Raw genomic sequence first — 22,128 nt, 5'->3', positions numbered from 1 at the left:
TGATGTGTATCCAGCAGTACATGAGCCATTTTGACTGTCTGCTGGAATTATGAGTATTTTCAACATCTGTGCTTCTGGAGTGGTGGGGGTGGAGGTGGAGGTATATGCAGTAACAGCTAGGTATTACTCTGAATTTCTCTTTAGGTTTAATCATTCTAGAAAAGGAAGCCATCTGGCATATTATTTTTTTCATTCCCTCCTCATGCTAAATAAATGTCGGCAGCAGTAGAAGCTGCGTGTGGCTAACATGATTAAACTCACAGAAATCTAGGAAAAAACATACCAAGTCCCTTGATTTTCAATCAGTGAGATCTGACATGAAATCATTTTTCAGTTTACCAATTATAGCTGCAGTGATTCTTTTGCTGGAATTCACATGACAGAACTGTAACTTCGTATGGACTAAGAAACAAACATGTCTTCCCAGGTTCTATTTGGGTTAGCGCCATGTGGAATACATGGAGATCAAGGTAGTTAGTGATTAAAACATGTTTTTAATCTCTTCTTTTCCCTCTGATCTTCGTGGATTCCGCCCCTATGTCCCCACCCCACCTGCACCCTCTTAAATTTGGTCAACACGGGTATGTTCATTCTGACCTCCACACCCTCTTTTCAGGAAATGAATAACTTCTCTAAGACTATTGTTCACAAAAAGCATAAAATGCAGAGCATGTGTCATGCTCCTGTATAAAAGAGAATGAAACCTTTTTTGTTTTTTAACGTTTGCGTCTAGTGCTAGAAAAATGAAGAAGTCAGTGGTTTCAAAATATAATTTGAGAATTGAGAATTTCTCTTAAACAAAGAAAGCATCCTATGTGTTTTATCATGCTCCCGGGGGGTTTTACTAGTGGCTTCCAACATTCTTTGGTTGATTCCTAATAAGGACACTTTGCACAGTTTCAATCCAATTACCGTTTGTAGATCCCTGTGGAAAGGGGATTTAACTCCAATGTATTTCTTCAGTGTGCTCTTATTAAAATAAGAAGCAGGAAGTCCAGTTTCAATTTCTCTTCATTCTTTTTGTTCCTCTCTTCCCTTTTCCCCATCTCTCTCTCTCTCTCACACGCACACACACACACACACACACACACCACACACACAGACACATTCTCGTTCTCTTCTCTCCTCTCTCTTGCTCTCTCTCTCACTCACTCACTTGCTCAGTGACACCGCCTGCCCTCATTCTGAAAGGACAGGAACTTCTCAATGGTCCGATGAAAAGATTGCAGTTTTTCGTCCCAAGATTCACGGTAGCAGAGGTCTCTGGCAACAAAAGGTATCGTGGGAGTCACAGCTATGCCAGATGGGCCATTTCTCAGACACTTGATACGATCTGCTATTTCAGGATGCATTTTTCACCAAAAAAAATAATTTTTTGAAAGAACAGACTCAAGTTCCTACTTCAAGCTTAGTTCGGTTAGATTAGAGAAGACAGCAAAGACGTGGCGAATGTAATTCATGGGTAAGCAATATAAATATCTATACTTATGCTTCTTTTTCTAAAATTAACTATGGTAATATTTTGTGGTTCTTTTACCTCCATCTTTTAATTTAGGAAGAAAGCGGGATGGATTGATCAGCATCTGAGATGTGTGAGGGCTACAAACTGTTTGTGCCAATAGAAATTTATGAGAATGTTATTTTTAGATTGATCGATGATGTTGGAGCAGCTTGAAATGAACAAGCTTGAGCAGGAAGGAGTGTGTTATGATTAAATGGAACAGCATAATTGGGCTGATTTCTGCAAAAGATTTGAGCACAGGGAGTTTTGAGGTCTGAAGGAGGAAAGCGGCTCAACCTTCCTCTTTTGACCTTTGATTGCTATGCAACATTTTAGTTGCCGTGGCCATGGTAAATAAGGGCTTTGGAGAACAACTCAGATGTTAGATAAAGCTAATAATAAATCTGATGTGCCTGGTTTTACAAAAGAGGAGAAAGCACTCAGCTTCTGGATTTTTAAACACAGTTCAGCTTACCTTTTTTTATAAAGGTATGACTCATAATGAAAAGGCTTGGTAGCGGAAGGAGGCAGAACATGGCTCTCCTATAGACCTCGGCTACTACAAGACTTGCTTCACTCAAACAGTGGCCTTGCTCATCTGTATAGTTAGGGGTATGCATCGGTTCATCATGAGAACTGATAAAATACTGCATCTGAGTCTAGATTTTATAGCCTGAAACATGGCTTCAAATCCCAACTCTGCCACTTGCCCAGTATGTAATCTTGACGAGTTGCTTAAGCTTTGTGCCTCTTTTTCATCATCTGAAATATGGGGATGATGATAGTAAACATAATCCTTAGGGTGGTTGTAAGAATTAAATGAGACAATATAAATCAAACACTTAAAACAATAACTAGCAAAGAATGGACCATCTGTAAATATGAGCTGTATCAAGGTCTAATCTCTGGAGGTCTGTTGTTCTAACTGTAGCAAACTGAACTTAATCATGGAAAGGCAAGCAAAACTGTCAGCTGCTGACTCTGTCGCTGAAGTTTGTAATTCATGCGAGTGTTTCCATTTTCTACAACTCTGGAATCTGCACAGGCTGTTTTACCTCCTTTCCATCCGAGATTCAAGTGAGGCTGAAAACTAAGAATTCAATTGGTGGCCCGTAGAAAAGTCCACACTTCCAACTGAGGATAGATACGCAGAAATGAAAGTGACCTTATGTTCTGACATTTTTGTCCTTAGGGACTTCCAGTATGTAGTTGCATCCCCTCAATGCTAACCATGAAAAAGGTCCTTTCCACTGGAAACAAGATGTAAGTGACATTTGTTTTTTTAGATGACATTAGTACAACACTGGGTTCAACAGTTTTTTATTTTTACTTCTTTCATTGATCAATAATCCAGATGAATAGACTATTTGCAGAGAGCCATTTCTATTTTACCCTAGTATTTACATACTTGCCAGTATCCCAAATAATTGCTATGTTGTATGGTGTCTTTACAGGCTCTTGGGATGTTTCCTAGATAAATAAAATCTTAGGAGAAGAAGACAATGTTGATCCAAAAGGCAAATTCTGATCGTAGATGTGCCTCTACTTTCAGTCTAGTCCAGGAGTCAGCACACTTTTTCGGTACAGAACCAAACAGTAAATGTGTTCAGCTTTGCAGGCCAGGCAGAATCTGTTGCAACTACTCAGTTCTACCATTGTAGCATGAAAACTGGCATGGGCAATACCTGAATGAGTGACTGTGGCTGTGCTCCAATAAAATGTGATTTACAAAAACAATCCCTGGGCAGGATTTGACTTACAAGTACTTTACTGATCCTTGGCTAGGCACCTTGTATAAGCAAAATCCTTACCATCATCCCCATCTCATAGATGAAGAAAGCAAGGCATAGAGAGTGTAGACAGTTTGCTAAAAAGCCAATGGCTGGTAGGTTGCAGAACTGGCTTTCAAACCTGGGCAGCCCAGCTTGCCACTACCCCATTCTTCCCCTTTGTCAATTAGTCTCTGCCTGGGCTGCCGGTCTCCTGAAACCCATCTGGCTCATTCCCTCACCTCCTTAAGGGTTGACTCAAATATTATGTCTTCCCTGATGCTGCCCTGGCAGCCCTCCCAGCACTCCTGATTCCTCTCACCCTGCACTACCTTTTTCAGAGCTTGTAACTTGCTGTGTAATTTACTCCTTTATTAGATATGTTTTTTTTTTTTTTCTGTTTTCCTCCACTGACCTGGAAGCTCCATGTGGGCAGGGCTCCTTGTTTTGCTCATTATTAAATTCTAAGGACCTAGAGGAGTGCCTGGCCTGTGTAAGGTGTTCACCAATTATTTGTGAAATGAGTGAGCCAGGGGTTTCCATCATGCTACTGCACCCTTCCTGTAGCAATAAATAGCTAATAGAGCAAGGCAAAAGGCAAAGATGGACTACAATCCCTACCAACTGTCCAGAATTTTCTAAAATTCCTACTTACTAAGAAGCAGACTAAGGGTCCAATCCAATAGCTGGTCACCAAGAAAATGTGATGTTCTGGGAGGCAGACCCACATGGGAAGGTTATCAGTTCACAACGGGAGACCTCCCTGAATATGCTGGGCACGCCTGAGCCCATGATTCAGACAAGGCTAGTTGAAGCTGGGTGTGGATCTCAACATCAGGACCCTGCTGGGGGTGCTATATCTCAGTCTCTCTCTCAGGGGAGAAATGAGTAAATAAACTTTTAAAGAGAGACCAGAATAGATAAATAAACATAAAAATTACATACAGTGTGGAAGTATTTAATCTTAGAGAAAGATCAGATGAGGAGTGGCCAAAGAAAAGAGAGGAGAAATTAGCAAACATCATTCTATTGAGATCATAAAGGAATACCCTTTTGTAAGAGTCTCACCAGGGGTATGAGAGCTATGCTTGTATCATGCTTCAGCAGCACATGGTGATTATCTAGGAACCTTGGCCTTTACTAATTATATGACAGCTGGCCATATCAGCAAACAAAAGAAATTCAGCCCCCAGCGTGATTTATCCAAATGACATGCCTTTTTCAGGCCCTAACTTAGCTACCTGGTCTTTTCTTCTCCTCCTTATCATATGGAACTACAATCCAGCTGGCACCTAGAAAAAGTGTCTTATACATAGTAGAACCACTTATTCATGAATTCAACATATGTTTCTTTTTTTTTTTTTGGAGAGATTTTCACTGTAGGGCGCGTGCGCTCACTAGACAGAGAGAGACATAGAGACAGAAAGCGAGAAATCACCCCCCAGGGGGGATGGTCACGCCGCAATCCCTTCTCCTCCATTCTCCTCTTGGGATCTTGGGCACGCACGCACACGCGCCCGGCGTGAGTTTTAAGCCACCGGGTCCGGGGCACGAACCGCGGTCGACTACGTGGGAGTCCAGCGACATAGCCATTACACTAACTGCTGGTTCCCAACATATGTTTCTTAAGAGTTCCTGGCAGTCACTAAAACTGTCAGGTTCAAGAAAGGGAGGCAGTTTTAGAGGGGTGAAGTTTCTGGTTAATTATGATTTAGATAACCACTTATTCAAGCCCAGGCACCTTGGTGCATGCCTGTCAGCCCAGGTACTCAGGAGGTTGAGGCACAATGGTTGCAACACAGTAAGACCCTGTCTAAAACACTACACACAACCCTCACTAAAAAGTTTTTATATTACCATTTATTCAGGGCTTGCCAGTTGCTAATAAGTCCTCTACGAAAAAATTCATTTGCATGTCTTAAGTGATCTCTACCAACCTGAGAGTTAAGTGTTATTCTTTGCTTGTCTTATTGTTGAGGAAACTGAGGCACAGAGATAGTCCAAATCTTGCCAAAGTACTCACTTCTATTCAAACCCGAGTCTTTGGGAAGTGGGTCTCAGTTTCTATTGTGCAAAAACAAGGATCACTTGGGAATGTTGGTTTGCCATGGAAATTCTTGGGTCCTATTCCTTGTAACTCCGAATCCCCAAATGGGTCTTAGAGCCCAGGAACCTCCGTGTTCAACAGTGATCATCTGCCCAGGTGACTGAAGCCCTGGGTCTGCAGACAACATTTGAGTAACACTGCATCACCCCTTGGGGCTCCCTTGGCCCTGCAGAGTTTACAGTTGGCTGAGGCTAAAGAGATGATGCAATTAGGGACTAGCCCCCAAGGACATAAGAAAACACTGTGGTTCAACCAAAACCAGAATTATTTTAATCAATTTTATTTCATGGGAAAATCAAGTCTGTTTGTAAAGATGCAATTTAGCTAAAAAACAAAAACAAAAAAACTATCTGAATAAATGATAGATGTCAGATTGTTGGTTTTGCTTTTTTTTTTTTTAATCTGTGTGTGGAGGCATGTACTTCTGGTGGGAAGGAAATCTCTTTAGTTAGCACATTTGTCAAGTTGTTCTCCAGTTAATCAAGATTCTATTGTACTGGGACTTTTTGTTTGTTCACTTCTTTAAATTGGACAAAAACAAAAAAACTATCTGAATAAATGATAGATGTCAGATTGTTGGTTTTGCTTTTTTTTTTTTTAATCTGTGTGTGGAGGCATGTACTTCTGGTGGGAAGGAAATCTCTTTAGTTAGCACATTTGTCAAGTTGTTCTCCAGTTAATCAAGATTCTATTGTACTGGGACTTTTTGTTTGTTCACTTTTTTAAATTGGCTTGTAGTGTTTGTGCTGCTTAATCCTAGTTTAAAATAAGACCTGTGATTCTCTTTTTCTATATAATAAGCAGAATAATATACATAATAATGCATACCATAAATGAGGACTCTGGTAAAGTCATGACACATTTTTGTGTAGAAAAAATAGTACCAACCCAATAGTACATACCTTTGATGATAATAAAATGTATAAGCAATTGTTAATATAGTCCGATGCCATCATCGTAAAGGGATCTCTGTAATCCAGCACTAACTGCAGACCTACTTTTTGCTATGCTAGGGTTTCACAACCTCTGCACTATTGACATTGAGGCCTGATCATTCTTGGTTTGGGGGACTGTCCTTTACACTGTACGATAGTTAGCAGCATCCCTGGCCTCCACCCTCTACTTGCAAATAATACTCTTCCCCAGTTTAACCAACCAAAAATGTCTCCGGACACTGTCAAATGGCCCCTGGGGAGCAACGTTTCCCCACACATCCTGAGAACCCTAATCCTTTTATCATACTTCTACCCTTTGTTAGTGCTGTCACTAGTACGCCGGAATGAATGGATTTTTTTTAATGACTGTCAAGACCTTTTGCCTATCTAGAAACACTGACGCAGTTTCAATTTCACCTATATTTATAAAATTGAAACAAATTTGAAATCATCCATTTTCAATCCTTAAAGAAAAAATATATCCTATGATGACCACTCGAAAGACTGGATTCAGAGAACCTTAAAATGAGTCATCCATTTATGAGATAAACAGTCACCAAGGAAAAATGCTGTCCTGGAACACACATTCAAGAGTTGAAGAACAGCCAGAAATATTGGGTAGTTGGGAAACTCATGACGCATTTTTGCATAGAAAAACATAGGAGAAATCTGTCATGGTTGTCCCTACATTCTAAGCCGTGCTGGGCTTTGGCGCTTTTCCTAGGTGCTCGTTTGTTACTTCATGGCCCGTGTCTTGAGAGTCACAGGGCGACATGGACCTTTGTATTCATGTCTTTCTGCTTCTGTGAGTCTGATGAGTGGGTGTGGGTGTTCTATATTCACTCTCCCTTGGGTCACATATCATTTCATTTATTTCCTAACTTTGCGCACTGGCTTTTTCTTTGACTTGTCAGTGGGCTATTTCAAAAGACTTTTCCTTATGGGTTTATTTAAATCCAGAATACATTTTCCCAGATGCATACAATATTATGTGGGTTGGCTAGGTTTCTAATTTCTTATTTAACTCATGATGTACCTAGTTTATTAGTTCCTAGATTGATAAATACATATTCAGTGACAGTTAAGTGCCAGGTATTGCCTTAGACACTGGGTGCACCATGGCGAATAAGCTGGACCAGTTCTTGCCTTCCTGAATCCAGCTGATGTAGATAAGGATGCAGGGCCCTAGGGTGGGGGCTCTGCCACATGGTAGTAGATGCTATCTTAATACATACAATGTGCCAATGACCTTAAATCTCTCTCAGTCAGAGCCAGCAAACTACAGTTTTTGTTCAACCTGCAAGCTAAGAATGATTTTTACGTTTTTTTAATGGTTGAAAAAAAGTCAGAATAACTTTCTGTGGCATGTAAAATTACATGAAATTTGTATTTTAACATCTATAAATCAAGATTTATTGGAACTTTTGCTTATGTATGGTCATGGCTGTTTTGGCACTCTAGTGGCAGAGTTGAGTAGTTGTGGCAGAGACCATATAGCCCACAAAGCCTAAAATATTTACTATGTATAATTTTCCGTAATTCCATTGTGTGGGAATAGAGCTTTTAGAATTCCAGTCTTGAGACCTCTCTCCAGCTCTAATTGTTATTGGTGGTGCCTGCAGTATGAAGCAGCACCTTAGCCCGAAGTAGGGAGATATGGTTCTGATGGGAGGTGAAGACCTACCTCTTTGTTACATTTAACTTTTTAAAATTTTATATCTTCCATGAGAGAGAGGATGGTGTGGGGGGGGGGGCACCCCAACAGGTTCTTCATGCTGTGATCTAGCCTCAGCCAGCCCGGATCACAGTCATGCTTGCACATGCCCAGTGTGTACCGGAAGGTCTCTGGACTTGAACCTGGGCCCTTCCCATGTGGAATCGGCATTGCTGATTCCACCCATAGGTATCTGGGTATTGTGCCCTCATCTCTGACCTCAGTCTCCATCACCCCACCAACCATCTTTTCTAATGTTCCTACTCTTGTGTGTTTCCTGTTGCTACTATAACAAATTACCACAAACTTAAAACAACACAGATTTAGTGTTTTACAGCTCAGTGGGTAGGAGTAGGGTCAGAAGTCTGATGTGAGTCTCACTGGGCTAAGATCAAAGGTCATGTTCCTATAGGAGGCTTTAGAATAGAATCTGTTCTTTGCCTTTTCCAGCTTTTAGAAGCCACCTGCATAATGGCTCCTTTCTCCACCTTCAAAGCCAGCAGCTCAGCATCTTCCCCCTCCTCCCTCCCTCTCTCTCTCTCTCTCTCTCTCTCTCCTCTGCTTTAACTGTCATATTTCCCTTTCTGTGCCACACTTCTTCCTCCCTCTTGATAAGATCTTTATTATAACATTGGAATCACCTGAATATTTCAGCATCATCTCCCCATCCTAAACCTTAATTTAATCACATTTACAAAGTCCTTTTTGCCATGTCAAATAACATCTTTACAGGTTCCTGGGATTGGAGCGTGGACTTCTTTGAAGGTCAGGGATGTTATTCCGCCCACCATGCCTTCTATCCACTCTTTTTTCCATCCTTTCCTTCTCTCTACGTCTGCAGAACAAAATGCATGCAGAAGGGCATCTCTCGAGCTCATAAGTGCCAGCCAGGATATGGTAGTGGCTGAGAGTGTGTACTTTAGTTTCTGAGGGTGTCTGGTTTAAGTCAGTTTCTTTATTGAGTGAAAAAATAAGGATTATGGTGTTACTCATTTGTTCAGTAAGGGAAAGCAAGATCATGCTCTCAGGTGTCTTAAGAGCTCAAATTTTGTTTCAAAAATAACACCTTCATTGTTATAACTATTATAGAAATGGCTTTATTTCCCATCATGGATTTGCATCTTTCTTTGATGATAAAGAATGTCTTGAAATTTCTAGGGAGTGAAGGCTTACTGCAATCGAACTGAATAATGGGGCATAGACTTAAACCCCAATCTGATCGAGCCTTGGACTTAGTGATTCCCAGCTGCAGGAGAGAATCAGTCAGTGAACTTGAAAAAAATATGGACATTGTCTTGATCAGCTGGGGCTGCCATAACAAATGACCCCAGATATTTTCTGTTTTAACTAATAATTCCAAATATACCGAAGAAGTTGACAAATTAAGATGTTAAAAATCACAGGCTACAATATGTAACAGACCGATTGAAATTGGAAGCATCACACTTCACTTTCTGTTATGCTAAGTGCAGTGATTTGTGAACAGTTCCAAAAACCATATATTACTTGATTGTGTTAGAGCTGTTTTAATTGGGAAAACAAAATGAAGGCTATAGAAAAATGTAAATGAACAGGTTTTGCTTTGGCAAATTTAGGAATGTGTTTCAATTCTAGATTTTCAAGATAAAGTATTAGTTTCACCCTGTCCAAAATTTGAGCATCTCCCTTCTCCCCTCACCTCAACCTAATTTCTTTCTATTCTTCTGCATCTTGGTGATTAGTGCTACCATCAGCCTAGTTAGTTGTTCAGGCTAGAAATTCAACCATCATCCTAGATTATTCTTTCCCTGCTTCCGCTATATCTGGTTTTCCTTCAAGCATCTTTGTGGTTCTAAGTGTCTCCTATATCTGCTTAAATTTGAATCAGCTTCATACTTAGCCCAGCATTTCTTCTCAAATTAGAGTCTTTATATATATACATATACATATGAAAATATATACATGTATGTATTTCTTATTTAATTTATTTTAAAATTTATTTTTCACAGCCATGAATACACCGTGTATTATCCCAGTCAAAGATATCACTGTAGGGACCAGCAGATGGTGTAATGGTTACACTACCGTATTCCCATGTAGTCAACCACAGTTCCAAGTCCTGGACCCAGTGGCTTAAAACTCACGCTGGGTGCATGTGCGTGCATGCCCCAAACCTCAAGAAGAGACTAGAGGAGAAGGGATTGTAGTGTGGCCATCCCCTTGGAGGTGATTTTCTGCTTTCTGTCTCTCCGTCTCTCTCTGTCTCTCCAACGTGCGCATACACCCTACAGCAAAAACCTCCCTTTAAAAAATAAAAGATATCAGTGTATACATTTATCATCAACAGATAATTTTCCATTGTTGTGTTCATTAAATATTTTGCTTCCCCTCAATCCCCTCCCTTCCCCCATTACCCACCCCCTCCCACACTGTCTCTAGTATCACAATTGTTTTTTCTACTTATATACCTTCCAATCTTTCAGTTAAACAGCTTACCCACAAAAGTAAATAAAACAATCCAAAATGGGTCAATGAACTGAACAGACAACTCTGCAAGGAAGACGTATGAACAGACAAAAAGCCTATTAAAAAAAAATGCTCAGCATCTTTGCATCTTTGACTTGCTCTCTTCTTCAATTCCTTAAGAAATTTTTTCTGGTCATCATTCTTATATATATATCTGATCATGTTTTTATAGTACCCAAGAGTCCACAATGACCAACATTCCTACAAAGGAAAATCAAATTCCCTTTGCATTGCTTACAGAGAAGGCCCTAGAGGGTCTGGCCCTGAATTCTGCTTGGCTTACCTTCTTGCTATTTCCCTGCTTCCAGCCTTGTGATTTCCTGAACAAGACTGTTCCCTTAAACTCATTTGCATTGGCACCCACTGTTTTCTCCAAAGTTGCATTTTTTCTGGGCAAACCTTTACCCTTCTTACTTAACTTCCAAATCTCCATTGAAACACTACCTTCTCTGTAAATCCTTCTTGATTTCTCAGACAGATAACAAAGTCTTTTCTCTTAGACACCCATTGTGTTTGGTACTTATTTCTAGTATCATAATCTCTGTATTTTATGGATTGTTCATGTTCTTCTCCCTGAAGGTTATGTTTTTGAGAATAAGGACTGTGTTGTCATCTTAATAATCCCAAGCCTATTACAATGACAAGCATGTTAGAAATGCTCATCAAATATTATTTGAATTAATTAACCAGAGGCCATAGTAAATAAAAACAAAATGTTCTCTCTAGGAATTGGCTTTTTTAGTCATAAGCTATTGTTCAGAGCTCACCAGTCAAAGCCAGCCTGCCACCTTTTTTTTTTTTGTAAACACAGTTATATTGCAATAGGAACACATTCATTTATAAATTAGTTATGGCTGCTTTTGCACCATGAAGGCAGAGTTGAGTATTTGTAACAGAGACCACATGACCCACAAAGCCTGAACTATTTACCATGTGGCTCTTTATAGAAAAAGATTGCCAAACCCCAGCTATAGTTTATTCAGCCCACTGGGGGGCACATTTTTAAATGCTTTTAAAGAACAGGTACATAATTCAATTTTGACATTGCTAATAGCAATCAGCTCCCTTAGGTGCCTAAGCTTTGTATCTAGAAGTCAAAAACTCATCTGGGACTTTCCACTGGGAGAAAGAAAGCAGTTCAGTGATAGTGTATGATCATGTACTACCCTAAGCTTAGAAGGTGTGAGTGAGGGACAATTCCCAACTATTTAAATTTGTGCTTAGTACAGTTATTCAAAAAAAAAAAAAAAAAGAAAGAAAGAAAGAAAGAAAAGAAAGAAAGGAAGGAAGAAGGGAAAAAAAAGAAAGAAGTCCAAAATACACTGGCCGTGGAAGAATTTTCTTCAGTTCACTAAGAGTGACTGCAGCCTGCCCACTCTGTCCAGATCTGCTCACTCACTCCTCTTCCCAGACTCCTTCCATCATCTTCCCTGAGCTCCCAAGGTGCAGTAGTCTTTCTCATTGTCTCTTGGTTATGAATTCATGTCAAGATAAACAAACAAAGAACTATCACTTCCTTTAGCTATAGACAGGAATTTGCCATCAGTATGGAACAAAAGTGTCTAAATAGTTAATGGGGCTAGTCTTTCTGCCCTTCCTTAAGCAAGTGACTTCTTGAAGACAGTGAAGTCTTAAGGGATTCTGTAAGTGTTCTGTTCATAACAGTGAGCCTCCGGCAGCCTGTGCGGGCCAGCACCTCACCTTTCCCTGGAACTTTCCTTCTCTTGAGTGTGGAGCAAACAGTAGTTGCCTCTTCACATTTGCAGCATTGTGGCTGATAATTGTGATTTACAGGAAGTCGTCTTCAGTAAGGCAACAGTGGGTTTCAGAGGATTATGAAATGCTATTTCATAGGCCAGTGCTTTCTCACTGTAGGCATTGAAGGTAGAGCCATTCTCCCTCAGTAGGCAGTCGTGTATGCATGTGCGCATGCATGTGCACTCAGGATTGTGGGGGTCTTGGCTTCAGCTCTCTCATGTGGAGTATTTTAACATCAGTTGTCTCTATGAATACATGTAGTTCTTATTGATCCTATCTCTTGTACTTGTTCAGATCAAAATAACTCATGTGAGGGCTACAAAAAGAAACTCACTGGTTATAATTTTAGCTTAGAGTTTAAAGCCATACATTTTTAGCTTGAGTCCTAATTCCAAATTTTAAAAGCTTTATGATTTGGGCAAAAACAACCTCCCAAAACCTCATTTTCATAATCTACATTGAATTATCATATTTATATATACTGTATATTACTATAATATATTATGATAATGTATCATAGATCCATGCTTTATGACATACTAAATTGTTATTAATAATAATTAGACTAGATTATGTTATTGTATGCTGTTATTATTAAATATTATATAAGATAGGGTCAAAATGTTAACTAGCTCATAAGGTTATTGGCACAGTCACAGACTTTTAATGAACGTTTGCCCCGTATGTCTAGTGTGCATGGTGGCAATTAGCAACGCTGTTTTTCCTGTTACTGAGATACAAAACCCAAAAGTTCCCATGTGTTCCCATAAAAGGAAGGAAGTGGGACCCTCGTAGCATCTTTCCACATAGTTTTTTTTGGCTCTGTGTGCAACATCACGTGACCCAGCAGATACTCGCGATTGTAACTTGTGCAACTGACTGAGAGTATCCACAGTAAACTAAGAGAGGATTCGACTGGGGGAGAGAGAGCCAGTTTTGCAATCTGGAGGTGAAGTTTGCTTGCCTTTCATACTGGCTGAGAGGATGAGGCATGTGAGAAGCAAGTGATCTGTGTAACTCTGGGCGTGTTTTCCCTTGGTCTACAGGGTGATTTCACCTGGAACAGCATGTCAGGCCGCAGTGTGAGGCTGAGGTCAGTCCCTATCCAGAGCCTCTCAGAGCTAGAGCGGGCCCGGCTGCAAGAAGTGGCTTTCTATCAACTGCAACAGGACTGTGACCTGAGCTGTCAGATCACCATTCCCAAAGGTAAGGCCGTGTCTGCCTCTCTGCTGGGGATACTGGGAGATGAACATCTACACTTTCAGAGCCATAAATACCCGCTCTCCTCACATCTCATGTTCGCACAGGAAGGAAACTAGGGCTGCTTGGTCATTGGCTGGCATTAGTGTCCATTTTGAAAGACATGTTCAGGCAGGACAATTTGCATGTCAGCTAACATTTATTTAAAGAGAAAGTCAACTCGGTATTAAAAGGGAAAGCCATGTTTACATGGCTTCAGAAAAACTGAAAGATCAACCTAAAGGGTTAGAAAATCTGTGTCTATCTCAAGTTAAAAATAACGGTTTGAAAAAGAATCCATTAAACTTGTCATTTGAACCATCGGTAGCCTCATCATTTGACCTTGCACAAACTCAGAATCAAGGCTTCTAGTGTGAAGGTAACTCAGTTTGTGATCCAGTCTTTCCCGGGCTTGTCTGTTACTGTTCACCACCTTGATGCCACAGCCAGCATCCACCTGACTGGCTGATGTCTTTACACAGATCCTGATTCTGGAAAAGATGCAAACCAGGCACTTGGAGTCCTTTAATCTGAATGTTTGCTATTATCTAAAAAGACACTTCATAATTTTTTTGGAGAGGTTTTTTGCTATAGGGCGTGTGTGCTCACCAGAGAGACAGTGACAGAGAGACAGAAAGCGAGAAATTGCCCCCCCGGGGGGGATGGCTATGCCGTAATCCCCTCTCTTCCATTTTCCTCTCGGGCACGCACACACATGCGCCTGGCATGAGTTTAAGCCACTGGGTCCGGGACTCAAACTACATGGGAGTCCAGCAACATAGCTTTTACGTCAACTGCTGGCCCCGACACTTCATCATTTGTATTAGTATGTGGCAGAAAGATAATTTAAGGAGAATGAGGAACTACGTGGTTGTACAAATAGAGGAAGTCTTCCCTACAAAGCAGCATTGGCCAGTGTGCCTGTAACTTAAAGGCAAGCTGAAGAAGATACAAAGCTTATAGAAGCTTGCAGATCACCTTGGAGCATTTCATTGCCTGCAGCACTTCTCTTCTTCTTGGTTTTCTTTTGGAGGAGGTTGAGCAGATGCTCCAAGAATATTTATTCATAAAATAATTCATATTATATATATACAGACACATACACACATGTGCATAGATACATATACACATATACATATAGATGCATGGTTTTCAACCAGGGAGATTCTGTCCCCTCATCCCCAGGGGACATCTGCAAATGTTTGGCTACAATTTGAGTTGTCACATCTCGGGAGAAAGATATTCTTGGAATTTAGCAGGAAGAGGACAGGGAGGTTGGTAAACATCTTATCATGCATGGGGTGCCCTCAGTAAGCACTGTCAGGTCCCAAGTACCCAGTGGCCGAGGTTGAGCAACATTACTTTACACAAGAACATATGCTCTCATTCTGTCACCATGGTCCAGCTGTGCCTCAGGGGAAGAGCACTGGCATGGGAGTCTAAAGACCAGGATTTGAGAATGGGCTTATCACTCCCCACACATGGAAACTCAGGCAACTCACCTTTGCAGTCGGAGTTGGAGGTTCATTTCTTAAGCATGGAAACACTGACCACACAGTCTTTTTCTTTGACTGGTGAGTCTTAGGGCCACATTTATTTTTGAAGCTAGAATCTGAGAGTCTGTTGGAGGTTATGAAAGGCTTCAGAATGGAGAGGTAGGTAAGGCCCAGAGTCTGGTGAGACACGCCCACTTCACAGATACAGGTCTTGCTCCTTTGGCCCCCTCCCCCCCCCCAGCCACAACCAGTTCATTACAGGAGAAAAAGAAAATCCCCACCCCATTACATCTGCTGACACTAATCCCCTACTAAGACCCTCAACTCAGGTAAGAAGATTACTTGGGTAATTATAAGAAATGAGAACTAGTGACTGTCAGGCAATGTCTCTGATCCACCTAGGAGAGGCCCTCCTGCCTTACCTGGTCTTGGTTTGGTTGTAGGGTGAGATGAGGCCTGTTCTCCCACTTCACTCACAAGGAGGCCCATGGCGGACCTGAGACTACTCTCATTTTAATGAACACAGACATTCTTTATATTCCTAGAAAAATGGAAATGTTGGCAAATTCAGTTTGTAGTGGAGAGAATAATGAAATGAGGTTGAAAAGTTTTTAAAACCTGTATTTTTTTTTTTTTGGAGAGGTTTTTGCTATAGGGCATGTGTGCTTGCCAGAAAGACAGAGAGAGACAGAGAGATAGAAAGCGAGAAATCACCCCCCAGGGGGGATAGCCATGCCACAATCCCTTCTCCTCCATTCTCCTCTCAGGATCTTGGGCACGCACGCACGCACGCACGCACGCACATGCGCCCGGTGTGAGTTTAAGCCACCGGGTCCAGAACTCGAACCACGGTCAACTATATGGGAGTTCAGCTAACTGCTGGTCCCAGGGAACGGATATTCTTTGTAGCTTTGCTTTTAAACCCAGTTAACTTGTATTTTTTAAATTTAATTATTTTTTTACATTTAATTACTGTACACCCGTATAGCATACATACTGATTTTTCTCAGCATGAATGTATTACATATTAGTCTAGCCCAAGACATTATCAATAGTTATCTTTTCATTTTTGTGTCTGTTAAATGTTCTTTCTTCTCCTAATTCCCCTCTTCCTGCTCCCCACTACAATGCAAGAAGAATAAAGTAGGAGGCATCTCCCTTCCTGATCTCAAAATATATTACAAAGCTGTTATAATCAAAACAGCATAGCACTGACACAAAAACAGGCATGTAGACCAATGGAACAGAATAGAGAACCCAGAAATAAACCCCAAAACATATAGCCAACTGAGTTTTGACAAAGATTACAAGACAATCCAGTGGGGAAAATAAAAATCTCTTCAGCAAATGGTGCTGGAAAAACTGGATATCCACCTACAGAAAAATGAACTTGGATCCTTATTGCTCACTATTAACAAAGATCAACTCAAAATGTATCAAAGATGAGAATGTAAAACTTCAAACTATAAAACTGCTGGGAGAAAACACAGGAGAAACTCCTAGAGACTTGGAATAGGCAAAGACTTCTTAAATGAGACCTCCAAAGTACAGGCAATAACCCCAAAAATAGACAAGTGGGACTGTGTCAGACTAAAAAGCTTCTGCATAGAAAAAGAAACAATAAACCCAGTTAATTTGATGTTTCTCTTTGTCCCTACTCTTTGAAGAGCCCACTAAATAAATGACCTTTAACAAACAGACACTTGAATGAAATTTGTCTGCTGGAGGCACTATCTTCATTGCTTATTTCTGAGATCGTGTGTGGTTCCCAGCATATACAGGGAAAGATTTTACCATAGAAATGTTCAAAGATATTGCCAGGCCATGGGGAATAGTTTAATATTTTCAGTGAAATGGGAACTAACCATTTATAAGTAATTTTCTCATTTATGAACAAGAAAAGGAATTTTTGTGGCTCATTAGGAAAAAAAACATATGAGGGTTTCTGAAGCTCTTTCCTTGGGCAGATTATTGTAGACATCAAATTATTTACTGAGATCCTCTGAAGATGTGTGCAGTGTCAACTGCTTGTGATAGCAGCTTTCATCTGAGTGTGGCCACTTGGTCCTCCTGAAGACCCCCAAGAGGAGATTCCAAAGAGTGTCAGATTCACTGTGCACAATTTTCCCAAGAAAATAAATACAAGGGGCTTTCAAAAATTCATGGAAAATGCACCTTATAGAAAGAAAAACTGTATCTGGATTTCATTTACTTTTGTATACGAACTCATACTTTAATTCCATTTTTCCACAGACATTTTGAAGTCCACTCATACAGCAGCCAGGGCCTAGAACCTAAGGGGACAATATCAAGTCTACTGAGATGGTGGGTCCAATGGCAATGGACACATACTCCAGCTCACATTTCTGTCCTCTGTCACTTTAGGATGATTGTAGGGACTTATTTGGGGGTATATATTTGGAGAACCTTCTCCTTGTGTGAGACCGGTGCTTCCAGGGTTCAGATAAGTGATTCAATCACTGGCTGCCAGGATTCACCATAGAGAAGACTTGAGGATGCGGGTGGAGAATTACTGGGTTGGTTTTCTGAAGTGGACCACAGGAGTAAGGTCCAGAGCACATGGAGGGTTGACTTTCTCTGGAACTATAAAGGTAGGTGGACATCAGTTGCATGGCCCAGATGTAGGTGAGATAGGAGATGGTGGGACAGTGTATGGAACACAGCCATGCTTATTCATTTACGTGTTGTCTATGGCTGCTTTCACGCTACATCAGACTTGAATAGTCGTGACAGTGTCTCAAAAGTGTGCTATCTGGCCCTTTACAGGAAGAACTTGTTGACACTTCGCCTAAAGTAAAATGAAAAGAAGCAACTGATTTCTGTTGCAGTCAGTATGGCACGTTAGTGTAGGCAATATGGCTTAACATCATCATATTGCAAATGAGTGTTTAAAAGCCTTATGGTTCCATATGAGAGAAATGCTTACTCATGTTTTCTTTGAGCTTTTTAAGAAAATTTTTTTCCCTTTTGCTTTAGTTAATTTCTGATATCATAATTGAGAAAGGCTTTGCTTATGTATTTTGAAAACAATACCATGGAATGAGGAATAACTGATGGCTTAAGAAAATGTGGGCAACATTAAAATAAAAGAGGACCCTGATGCCTCAAAATTGCTCAATTATATGGCTTGATTATAAAGTGGTCCCTCATCATTACCCATTAGGCAATGTAAAGCCCAAGTAAACAACTCAATGAAATAAAGAAAATTATATTCTTGGTAGGCCAACTCTGCAACTGTCTTCAGTTTGTGATTTAAATGTTGATTTAGAAAATATGCAGAACCTGGTGAGGAAGGAAATTGAGCTTAAGTGTTTATGTAACAACCCTAGACAGAAAATGTCACTGTGCTATTCCTATGTTTTCCTCGGTGGCAATGCCCAGTTGAAGAATGTGCTATAAGTGTGCATCAAAGCTTTTTCTGTAAAAGTAAAAATGAACTTGAAACCTGGGGTAGAATCCACAAACTCCCCTATAAGTAGGAATGCTGTTAGGAATGATCAAGGAAAAATCAGACCAGTGATCTTAGAACCCTCAACAAATCATGTAGCAAAAGTCTCTCAAAAACAAAACTGAGTTCCATTCACTCTTCCCTCTCTCTCCAAAGAGCACCAGTTACTTCTCTCACATTTATTCCATTATCTCCAATAATGATTTTGAAATGGCTTCAGCTCCTCCCTACCGCTTCACACCACGCTCAGTTTCCAACTTTGATTGATGGTCTTATAGTGTAACTGTGAAGTGTAAATAAATAAGCATGAACTTAAAACATTTTCTGACATCTTATACACTTTCTTTCTTTCTTTTTTTTCTTTTTCTTTTTTTGGAGAGGTTTTCACTATAGGGCGCATGCACTTGCCAGACAGACAGAGAGAGACATAGAGACAGAAAATGAGAAATCACCCCCCAGGGGGGATGGTCACGCTGCAATCCCTTCTTCTCCATTCTCTTCTCGGGATCTTGGGCACACACGCACACGCGCCCGGCATGAGTTTTAAGCCACCGGATCTGGGACGCAAACCGTGGTCGACTACGTGGGAGTCCAGCGACATAGCCATTACGCTAACTGCTGGTTTCCACATCTTATACACTTTCCATAAAAGTTATCTATCACCATCACTGCTATCATCATCACTATATCACTTTGTCTTGTATCTGCCCTCTGCCCTAGGTTGCTCCATCATTATGTCTCATCATTAGACTCCTACCTACTTTCCTGAATTCAGGACTTCTCCCCCCATTCTGTCCCTCACCCCCAAAACCACCAGAGTAATCTTCAACCACAAAATCTAGTCCTTTGTTTAGGGGGAGGGGGAAACAAAGCTCCCTGTTGCCCACCAGTCTCACTATCAAAACCATTTATCGTATTATTTCATTTAAGAGAAGAAATATATTTTGTTTGAAACCCATTCTGAGGATGCACCACAGACTGAAGGTTATGTATCTTACAACAGTAGCTTTCATATTTTTAAATGTTTTTAAAATTTACATTCATTCACTGTACATCATTACAGCATACAAAATGAGATTTTTCTATCCAGAATACACTGTATATTGGCTCAATCAAGCACATCAACATGCATTATTGTAAACAAATAATTTCCCATTTCTTGTTTCCTGTATATTTTGCCTTTTTTCCCATCCTTGATTCCCTATCTCTCACCCTCTGCCATCTCCCACCCTCTGCCATCTCCCACCCTCCTCCCACACTGTCTATTGTTGCTTTCTATGCCTTTTTCCAGTAGATGACATAATGGTTTCAGAATTTTTAAAACGTTTTTGCTATGGGGTGTATTTGCTTCCCAGGGACAGAGAAATACAAAGAGGCAGGGAAAGTGAGATCCCCCCACTCCCAGGGAGGATGGTCATACGACAATCCCTTCTCCTCCATTCTCCTCTCAGGATTTTGGGCACACACGCACATGCGCCCAGTGTAATTTTCAAGCTGCTGGGTCTGGGACTTGAATCACATAGCCAGCCATGTGGGATCCAGGACCTTAACCTCCATGCTATCTACTGGCCTGGTTTCAGAATTTTTGTCCACAACCTGCAGTGAGAAATATATTGTACATCTCAGTCCAGGGAACACATGAACCGAAATAGCTTTTATTTATCAGAAAGACACTTTGATATTCTCTATCTATACTTTCTCCTTCTATCCTCTTCTTTTGATTCTATTTGATTTTCTAAAATATGTTTGTCATGACCCACTAAATTTTTTTGGTTCACTAATAAGTTATGACCCACACTTTGATAACATGGTCTTGGAAGGCAGATGGAATGGAAAATAGGAAGTCTAGGAGAAAAATGACAAAAATATCAGTATGGAAAACTTCCAGTTGTTCTTTGCTGTGGCTCTCAGTAAAATCTTGGTAAGGTAGATGGGGCATTCTGTTCTTGTAGGCCTATGGAAATGAACCTAAAGCTAGAATCAAACCCTAAGCATGTAGTGCCTTCTCTATCTGGAATCAAACTGTAGGAGTGACATCAAAGGGCTTCCTACCTTGCTTCACTGCACAGTCGCTCTCTCTTACAATACCATTTTGGAATATATCCCAGAAGAAATAGATATGTGGGGCTTTAAGTCCTAGCTGCAGTGGAAACTGCAACACCATGTCAAAAGTAGTCTATGTCCTCAAGAAGTTCCTAGGCAGTTGATAGAGAAAACAGAAATACAACAGTTATATTTGAACATAGGAGTTAATATGATCTGTCCAAGTTTTATCTTTAGTGACCCTTATGGATAGAAGCTGCCTGATCTACCTACTCTGATATAGATGAGCAAGGACAGAGAATTTTCCTGCAGATTCTTTGTATACTCTCTTTAACTCCCCAGGGCTTTGACCCTGTGCAGTCCTTAAATGTGTGTTTCTGTACAATTCCATGCTGGTGCCCAGCAGTTCTGCAATTATTTCCTTTTTTTTTTTTTCAGTGTTTAAACTTTATTTACTTTCCTAGGCTTTCTTTAAGCCATGTGTTTTATGGCTTGGTGTTCACAAATGACTTCTGTCATACTCTCAGACAATGTAGTTTGCGGCCCACTTTCACGTCTCTACTGGTCACATTTATGCATATTTATATATCTTTGTTGGAGAAACAGCCACTATTGCACAAGCCTTTGGCATCTTTTGTCATAGCAGTTTCTGAAACATTCTGGCACCCTTCAGAGATCTCAAGATTGCTCTATTCTCTCTGTTTGGATTCTGGCCCAAAGTAAACTTGATAATTACAAAAAAAAGTCCCATCTCTGAAATACCAATAGGAGCTTCCATTTTTGCTTTTTTCTTCGTTTCCCCATAGGCAAAACAAAGGAAAATAAAAATTAATTGAAATTAAATGTTGAGTGCTTTTTAATTTTTTCTTTAGGTTTTTGGCATAGGATGTGCGTGTTGGCTGAAGAGAGACAGATAACGGAAAAGTGATAAAATCACTTCCCCCCAGGGGAGATGGCCCCACCATAGTCCCTCTTTCTCTATTCTCCTCCTAGGATTTTGGGCACACATGCACAAGCACCCAGCATGATTTTCAAGCCGCCAGGTTCTGGACTCGAACCATGGTCAGACATGTGGGAGTCCAGTGCCTTCACCAGCCCCAGCCCCCGCTGGCCTGAGCACTTTTTTTTTTTTTAACTAATCAGGCTTTATAGATTATTTGCAATCAAGCCCTCAAGATTATCTAAAATTTCAATGAATGGAATACTTATAAAATTTTTCCAAATGAAAAGCTCTGGAGGAGTAGTTTAGGAGTCTTTATTTAGGATAGGAGTGGCCAAGCCACAGTCCACAGGCCAAATCTTGCCCACTGCCTGTTTTTGTAAGTAAAGTTTTATTAAGACCCAGCCATGGGAACACAGCAGGTGGCATAATGACTGCATCACTGGACTCCAACCACAGTTTGAATCCCGGACTAGTGGCTTAAACTCACACCGGTCACGTGTATGTATGTGTGTGCCCAATATCCCAAGAGGAGAATGGAGGAACAGGGATTGTGGTATGGCCATCCCCCCGGGGGAGTAATATCTCGCTTTCTGTCTCTGTCTCTCTTTCTGGCGAGCGCACGTGCCCTATAACAAAACACCTCTCCACC

General features: G+C 40.7%; 1 protein-coding gene across 1 annotated transcript in view; it reads left to right on the top strand.

Annotated features, from left to right (window-relative positions):
- ARHGAP6 (Rho GTPase activating protein 6) overlaps positions 1-22,128 on the top strand; it is a 286,203-nt gene that overhangs the window by 181,319 nt on the left and 82,756 nt on the right. The window contains 1 exon segment of the mRNA XM_027766368.1: positions 13,336-13,495. Coding sequence (XP_027622169.1) covers positions 13,336-13,495 — 160 coding nt within the window.

This window comes from Tupaia chinensis, unplaced genomic scaffold, assembly GCF_000334495.1.
Source record: "Tupaia chinensis unplaced genomic scaffold, TupChi_1.0 Scaffold142808_1, whole genome shotgun sequence".
Classification (NCBI taxonomy): Eukaryota; Metazoa; Chordata; class Mammalia; order Scandentia; family Tupaiidae; genus Tupaia; species Tupaia belangeri.
Note: the sequence above shows the minus strand (reverse complement) of the source record. Positions and strands in the feature narration are given on the sequence as shown.